The 8,040-nt window shown below is 58.9% G+C and overlaps 1 protein-coding gene across 1 annotated transcript; it reads left to right on the forward strand.

The window, feature by feature from the left end:
* The first annotated feature begins 1,853 nt into the window (after positions 1-1,853).
* LOC123353339 (histone chaperone ASF1B-like) lies at positions 1,854-7,555 on the forward strand. Its single transcript, XM_044994345.1, is given in 5 exon segments — positions 1,854-2,040; positions 5,457-5,572; positions 6,354-6,507; positions 6,510-6,529; positions 7,220-7,555. Coding segments are annotated over 5 exon segments (597 nt in total). The 5' UTR covers positions 1,854-1,931; the 3' UTR covers positions 7,418-7,555.
* The last annotated feature ends 485 nt before the right edge of the window (positions 7,556-8,040 follow it).

The raw sequence follows: 8,040 nt of genomic DNA on the forward strand, positions 1-8,040 counted from the left end.
ATCCCGACCACGCAGCCCCCCCCTCCCCTCCCTCCACAGCTCTGCCGGTGCCCCTCAATCCTGACACACAGCCCCCTGCTAGCCCAGCCCTGCCTGCCTCCACCCAGCTCTGCCAGTACCTCTCAGTCCCGACCCGTAGCCCCCTGCTAGCCGTGTCCCCACCCAGCGCTGCTAGTGCCCCTCTGTCAGCAATGGGGGGAGTTACCCAGCCTGGACCCTGCACCCCAACCCAGAACCATCCCCAATCCTGTCCCCCCACCCCAGGCTCAGTCCAATTATTCTCTCGCTTCTCCCATGATTCCTCACCCCCACCTGCCCCCAGTGGTCCCCTCCTTCCACAATCCCTCCCCCACCCCAGAAGGTCTCCTCCCCTCAGCCTAGCACAACCCCTCCCTGGGCCCCTCCCAACGTACCCCCCTCCCCTGCCTCTGCTTGGATCTCTGCCCCACCCAGGCAGTACTGGGTTTGCCATGGCACCAGTGGCTCCACGGCGCTGGGCCCACACTCAGGCGGGACCCTGGTGTCTGGATTGTGGCCCCGCCTCCGCTCTACCCCCTCCCCTGACCCCTGGGTGTGACTGGGCTGGGCAGCTTTCTGGGGTCACCAGGGCTCTGCCCGGCTTCCCAGCGTAGCTCCGGCTCGGGGCAGGCCCCACCGCCCACCTCCCCGGCCGAGCTCTCTGGGACTGGTGCAGGGGACGAGTCGCTCTCGGCTAGTGCAGGGTGGGGGGAAGGCCTCTCCCACGCCCCCAACTCTCCCAGTCCTCACCCCAACATCCCCCTCTCCTGATCAGCCCTTGCTTGGCTTCCCCCTTCTCACCCCCACCCCCGCTGTGGGTCAGCTGGTGCACACCTGGGGCTCCTCAGCAGCCGGGGCCCTGCAGGGTGGGAGGCGGCAGCAGGAGCCTGATGTGCTGGCCAGGCACAGACGCCCCCGCCCCCCCGATCCGTTCCCCTGCCTGGGACTCAGGGCTGGGAGGTCCCATCTGCTCCGTCGCTGTGAGACGTCCCATCCACGGCCCCCACTGCACCCCTTGCTCCGTCCAGCCTCAGCCCCACCCCCCTCTGTCCGTCCGTCCTTCCCCAGACACCCCCCCGTGTCTGTCCATCCTCCCCCCCCCCGCCGTGTCCGTCCGTCCGTCCTCCCGCCCGTGTCCATCTGTCCTTCCCCCCCCCCCCGCGTCCGTCCGTCCTTCCCCCGCCACCCCCCCATGTCCGTCCGTCCTCCCCCCCCCCCCCGCGTCCGTCCGTCCTTCCCCAGACACCCCCGTGTGCATCCGTCCTTCCCCCCCCCCCCCCGTGTCTGTCCATCCTCCCTCCCCCCTCTGTCCATCCATCCTTCCCCGTCCCCCGTGTCCCTCCTTCCCCGGACACCCCCCCGCGCCGTCCGTCCATCCATCGCCGGCCGAGCTCTCTGGGACCGGCGCAGTCCGGATCCCCCTCTTGGGCAATTGCGCTGTCCGAGCTTCGGGCGGCAAAAAAAAAAAAAACCACCTCTGCCCCATCTCCCCTTCTCATTGGTCAGACTCCCTTCCCCGTCCTCCCGCCTCATTCGTCCAAGCAACCTGGCTGGTTATTGGCTAGCTGGGTCCCAAAATTGGCACTCGCGTTGATTGGTGGGAAGGAATGTTAGGCGGGCGAGGATTGGTCGCATCCGGCTCCCGGCCGGGATGGAGCGGGGAAAGCCGATTGGCGAATGAAGGGAGGGGCGTGGCGATTGGCAGGAAGTGAGCGGGCCGGGCGGGCATTGGTCCCGGCGCGAAGTGCGCTGATTGGTGGAGCGGTGCGGGGCGGAGGCGGGGATTGGCGGAGGCAGGCGGGTGACGTGTGCTCATTGGCCGGCTGTGCGCGCGGCAGCGGCAAGCGCGCGCGGGCGGCGGGGTTGCTTTGTGACGAGTGGCGGCGGGTTCGGGTCCCGGCGGCGGCGGCGGCATGTCCCGCGTGTCGGTGCTGGGGGTGTCGGTGCTGGAGAACCCGAGCCCGTTCGGCCGCCCGCTGCGCTTCCAGGTGCAGTTCGAGTGCGGGGAGGCGCTGCCGCACGGTGAGTCCGGCCCGGCCCGGCCCGGCCCGGCCGGGAGCCCCCCGTTACGGCCCAGCGACCCCCAGCCCCAGACAACGGGGCACCCCGCTGCCCCCCGCCCGGGGGAACCTTCCGGGTCCGGCCCTGAGACCTATGAGGCCTGGGAGCCCCCTCCCCCCACTATAGCCCCTGCCCCTCACTCCAGTGCCGGGCGGGTGTTCCCCTCCCCCCATTCTGCCCGGGCCTGTAGGGAGACCCCCCCCACCCCGCACATGCTGGAGGCGGGGGTGAAGGGGTCGGGGTCTCCCCATCTGGCTGGGGGGCATTTCCGGGACGGGCCCTTACCCCCCCTCCCCCTGGGATGGGGTCCATGGCAGGGGACCTGTTCTGTGGGGTTGGGGTCGGATCCCAGGGCGCCTGGCTGAGGAGTTGAGGCTGTTCCCCCCGCTATGGGCCGTGCCTGCCCCCCTCTGCCCCAGGGAGTGGGGGAGGGGGGTAGATGCACCTGGTTCAGGAGCCAGGACTCCTGGGTTCTGTTCGCTGCTACTGATGTGCTGGGCGCGTCCCATCCCCAGCTCTGGAACAGGGAGGGAGCTGGTGCTTGCCCAGCCTTCCTGGGGGATTAACTATCTATTGTCTGCAAAGCACAGGCAGCATGCGAAGTGCCAAGAAACGCTGGGTATTATTAAAAGGCAGGAGGCTACTCTGGGGAAGTGAGTGGGAGGTGAAAGCAGGTACCTGTGAAGGAAACCCCTCACGTTCTGCATCTGATCCACACTCAGCAGGCTGCAGAGAGCCCTTTGGCGTTAAAATAACTTGGCCGAACTATCCTGTTAACCCTGCCAGCACAGCCATGCCCCTTACCAGTGGGGATGAGACTCTTACCTGACTGCCCCAGGGAATTCTGCTTGCAAATTTTTGTTTGCTTGGTGCCAGTTTGTATAAACATCAAGACTTAAATGGTACAATATGCTCTGATTAGGAGAGGTGCTGCTGATGGGTGAGAATCACATGTGCCCAGCATTTCTGAAAAGCAGGCCACACATGGCTTGATTCTGTGGCCAGAGAATCCTTCTGGGGTGGAGACTCCTAGGGGCAGAAACATCTGCCTTTTGCAGATCATGGTGTAGCCAGAACTAGTTTGGCCCAATCTTCCTGGGTTGAATATTTGCCAGCGATAAACACGTGAACGAGACATTACTTAACACAGTGAAGCGATGGCGCTGAAAGGTAGAATATTGGCCGTGATGTTTCCAGTTCTGTGTGCCCTCCCCCACTAAGATTTCCCATCCAAAAGACTCTAAACCCCTCCTGTCCCTTCTTCTTAAAACAGCCCATCAAGGAAAAGGGCCCTTAGATTGCAGTTTTAGAACCATTGTATTAAGAGCTCTGAGTGCTTCTGAGGCATCTCTGGGAGCCTGGCTCCTTTCCTGAAGAAATGAGCCCAAGGGTCAAAGAGAAACTTTCCGAAGGGTGCGAGGATAATGCAAGACGTCAGACTGCAGAGCGGTATTATCATGAAAGCGTAGCTTGCAAAGCCCTTTATGGCCTAAGCCATGAGGCTGTTAACTTCAGGGGGTGTCAAAGCTGTGGAGTGGCGGCAGCCAAATCTCTCTGCTGTCTTTGGGGCTGAGAAATTGGCATGTCTCATTGGTTTACGGTTTGAAAATAGGCTGTTTGCAGAGTCTGAGCACAGCCCACTGAGTGGAGGCAGCAGGAGCGCTGACGAGCTGTTGGATCATCCATCTTCTCTGAGGCTATCATTCAGATACGGGCAGCACCGGCCGCTGCATGGCCTGCCTTACGCTGCGGTATGCCCTGTGGGAGGATCTTTCTCCAAACAGGAAGGGCCATGCAGCTCTGGGAAACCTGTCTGCCGAATCAATCGGCTAAGCTTTCCAGTGCACTGGGGGAAAGGGAAGACTCTATCAGACTGAAATTCCTCGCTCTTGGGGGCTTGTGTGGGATCATCCCCCACTACTATCTATTCTGGGAAGGGGCTACAGCTCATAGGGGCTTGAGGGTATATGCTGCAGTTTGTTCCTCAGGGAAAGCTTCCCTGCCTTAGTAAGATACTCTGGCCTATTATGTAATCTCTGGCTAACACATCCCCTCTCTTGTAAATTACACATCTTCTGTATGTGAAAAGCTGCTGTTTCTGATTTGTTTTGAGAAACTATGTATTCCCCTTAATCCGAGCTCCCCCTGCTGTGTGGCATCACTCTCCCTGGCAAAGGCCACCCTGATCCAGTCTCCTGGGAAGTATTTACATGTTACATGGCACGCTTCCCTCGGGTATGGAAACTACCCCCCCCCCCCGCCATACACACTTCTAGCTTGATGTCTGTGCATGGGGGCATAGGCCTGGCATTGGCTCAGGCTTAGACACGCCTGAACGCCTCTTAGGTTTGGGTATCAGGCTTTGGCAAAAGAAGGCAGATTCTGCTTGGAGCTGAAACTCATCCCTTTGAATGGACAGCTTGGCAACCCTTGTGCCTGTATTCAAAGGAGCACTGATTATTAACTTGATTTAAAACCAGAGTTGAGCTTAATGTAAATGAAATTAAGAGCACACAGAAGGTAACGTGACCCAGGACCCCATTGTGCCAGGCGCTGTACAAACAACAAAAAAGAAGCCCCAGCCCCAAAGAGCTTCCGTTCTAAGTATCGGACAAGGAACAGCAGATGGACTGGACAGGCAGATGGGAGCTTGTAATGAAACCATTCTGGCCATAACTGGTGCAGCCTTGAGTGCAGACAATGCTTAAGAAGATGCCTTGGGTCATGATCAGGAAATCTCTCATGAGCTTTAAAGAGCAAAGTCTGCTCTTCATAGCAGAGTCTGGCTCCCTTCCCACTGGGGCTGCACCTGTCCAAGATGCTGGTCGGTGCTTTGGTCTCATCTTTTGCCAAACGGTCTCCCATCTCTTGTTGGTGATCTACAGAATCTAACCTTCTGGGGTCCCCTGTGATCCCTATCCCTCGAAGAAAAGGGTTGTCAGGAGGAAGGGAAGGAGCTTGCAGCCCAGTGAATGGTTTCATGTTTGAGGTGTTTGCTAGGGATTTAGGAGATCAGAATTTGGTTCTGGGCCATGCTACAGAGACTGTTGGATCTTGGGCAAGTTACTTAAGCTTGCTGTGCCTCAGTGTCCCTGTAAAAGGGCATAATAATCTTTCCTTTGTCTTGTCTGCTTTGTGGTGGTTTCCTACCGTGTCTGGGCAGTGTGGTTGGAGTTTGTAGGTGGTTGTGGGACACTGATAATTAAGTTCTGGATGGGGAACCGACGGGAAACACAAGAGTCAGAGTCAGACAGTCATGTTGGTGTAAATGTGGGTGTTGTGCTCAGTTATGCTGGCATAAATCCAGAGCAGAATCGGTTCCCCAGCATTACTCAAGGGCTGCTGCCGATTCTCACTGTGCTCCCCTTCCCTTTCAGACCTGGAGTGGAAGATCATCTATGTGGGCTCTGCGGAGAGTGAGGAGTATGACCAGGTGCTCGACTCTGTTCTGGTGGGGCCTGTCCCAGCTGGGAGGCACATGTTTGTGTTTGAGGTAAGAGGCAGCTGCAGGAGACATGGGTGGGGCTAGGAAGTGACTGGATGGGTGAAATGCAACCAAAGCAGATGGGGACCCTTAATCTGAAACAGTATTTTTGGGTGGGGAGGTGGGGGAAATGGGCAACACCTTGTTATGGTGGTGAAGACCCTTCCGAGTGTGATGTCTGCAGAGAGCAATGTTAACCTGTGGGAATCAATAAGTGAATTTTTTTCCCCTAGAGTGTTCAGGGTTATTTTTGTCCTTTTGTCTTAAGCGTCAGGGATTGACCACAGCTGGAGACGGACTGTGGACAGAGTGGGCTGGTACCCTGAGAGGGTACAGATAACTCTTTCTCAGAAGCTCGGCTGGTGGGTCTTGCTCCCATGCTCAGGGTCACACTGATCTTCAGGTTTGGGGTTGGGAAGAAATCTCTCTTCCCCACCCAGCAGATTGGCAGGGACCTTGGTGGTTATTCGCCTTCCTCTTCAGTGTGGAGCAGGGGTCCCTGCTCGGCTCGTCTGGTTAGATCTCACTAGATCAGTTCCCAGTCATTGCAGGGGCCTTGGCATCGCCAGCCCTTCAGTCCCTCCTGTTTTCTTCCTGTGGCATTCAGCTGTTGGGTCTCCCATAGTTTGGTCTGATCCGGGCAGTTGGGCTTGATGATGGAGAGAAGGTCATACAGGGTGATCTGGTCGTCCCTTCTGGCCTTAAAAACTCACCAATGTGACTGGCTCTGGTTCCCCTCTGACGTGCTCTCTGATCTCCCCCCGGGGTGGGGATGTCGCTTCCTTTCCAGGCCGAAGCCCCCAACCCCAGCCTGATCCCTGAGAGCGACGCAGTGGGGGTGACTGTGGTGCTCATCACCTGCACCTACCTGGGCCAGGAGTTCATCCGTGTGGGCTACTACGTCAACAACGAGTACACGGACCCCGAGCTGCGGGAGAACCCCCCCTCAAGCCAGACTTCTCCCAGGTACGAGCAGCTGGCAGAGGGGGGCTCTTGACTCAGGCCCTGCCTTGTCCATGGGGTCTTTGTAAGGGGCACTTCGGGCCTTCTGGGCAAGGAGGCTCTTGCCACTGCAGAGCCCTGGTCTGACCCAGCTCCTCACGGGGTGGGGAGGCTGGGATCAGGGAGCTCTCTGACACTCTGAGCCCTAGTGCGGCATTACAAACTCTTGGGCCATGCTGGCTAGGGAAAAGGTGGGCTCGAGGTCCCTGGCTAGGGGACTGGGAGTCAGGGCACCTGGGTTCCCTTCCTGGCTCTGCCACTGACTGACTTGTATGCCCCTGCCCAAGTCACTTCCCTGCTACACTGTGCCTCAGTTTTCCCCTCTGTAGAGCGAGGCTGCTGGTACTTTAGATGTTTACTAAGCTAAGGAAGAAAAGCCTTGACTCCTGGTTATATCCCAGCGCTGTCCTACCCTTCCATCTCAACTGGCAAAGGCCAGGGTACGCCCTGTGGGGGAAGGCCCCACTTCTTACCCCTTAACATGAAATCCCAGCAAGGGCCACTACATCCAGCTGGTTGACTGGAAATTCTCCAGCGTCTCTCTCCCCATAGGGTTCTCCTACCCAGGCTGGGGTCTGCTAGGTGTCTCTAGGCTCCAGATTGCTGTATAACAAGCCCTGCAGCTGTCTGACTCCTCCTCCTCCCCCTGCTTAGCTGCAGAGGAACATTCTGGCCTCCAACCCCCGTGTTACCCGCTTCCACATCAACTGGGACGGCCCCAGCGACCAGATGGAGGACATCGAGAACGTGGACCCAGAGCCTGAGGGTGTGCTGTCTGCCAGCTGCACCTCAGCCAAGGGACCGGGCACTGCCCTCTGCATCCTACCTGAGAATTCCATGGACTGCATGTGATCCGGGGCACGGCCAGACCTGGACACGGGAGCCCAAGGATACAGCCACTGCGTGGGGAAGGGGATCGGACTGGCTTCACGGGGGCTGCATCCAAGTACTGCGGGGAAGTGGTACCAAGTATCAGCGGGGAAACCTGGACATGTTCTAGTGGGGTAACTAAAGGGTTAATGCCTCTCCCTAACCAATGTGGTGTCTGACTGGCCCTTCCCCTTAGCCTGCGTGAGGAGACTGGGGGCACCTGCTTTGCAGCTGGGCTAGGGAGGAATGGGAGCTGTAGGTCTGCTGGCTCCTCCCCTACGTTCTCTGTATCTGCACCAATCACTGCTGGCTCCGCAGGAATCACCCTAGACAAGCACTTAGTCCCACCCACCCTGCATCAGGCCATCAGCTCAGGGAGCCCCTGGGGCTTGGGTGGCTTGCCGGGAATGTGAGCCAGCTCCCTCGGGAACCATCCCCACCCCTGCAGTGACCCAGCTCTGCTCCTTCCAGGGCTGCTGCAGCCATGGCATGCACCTGCCTGGGATCCTGGACTCCCCGTCAGACCTCTCCTTCGCTGTGTCTAGCTGGGCAGTCGTATGCTCTCCCCTCTAGCCCCATGCTGCCCACAGTGGCTTTGCAGCGCT

The sequence above is a fragment of the Mauremys mutica genome, chromosome 20, assembly GCF_020497125.1.
Source record: "Mauremys mutica isolate MM-2020 ecotype Southern chromosome 20, ASM2049712v1, whole genome shotgun sequence".
In the NCBI taxonomy this organism is placed as follows: domain Eukaryota; kingdom Metazoa; phylum Chordata; order Testudines; family Geoemydidae; genus Mauremys; species Mauremys mutica.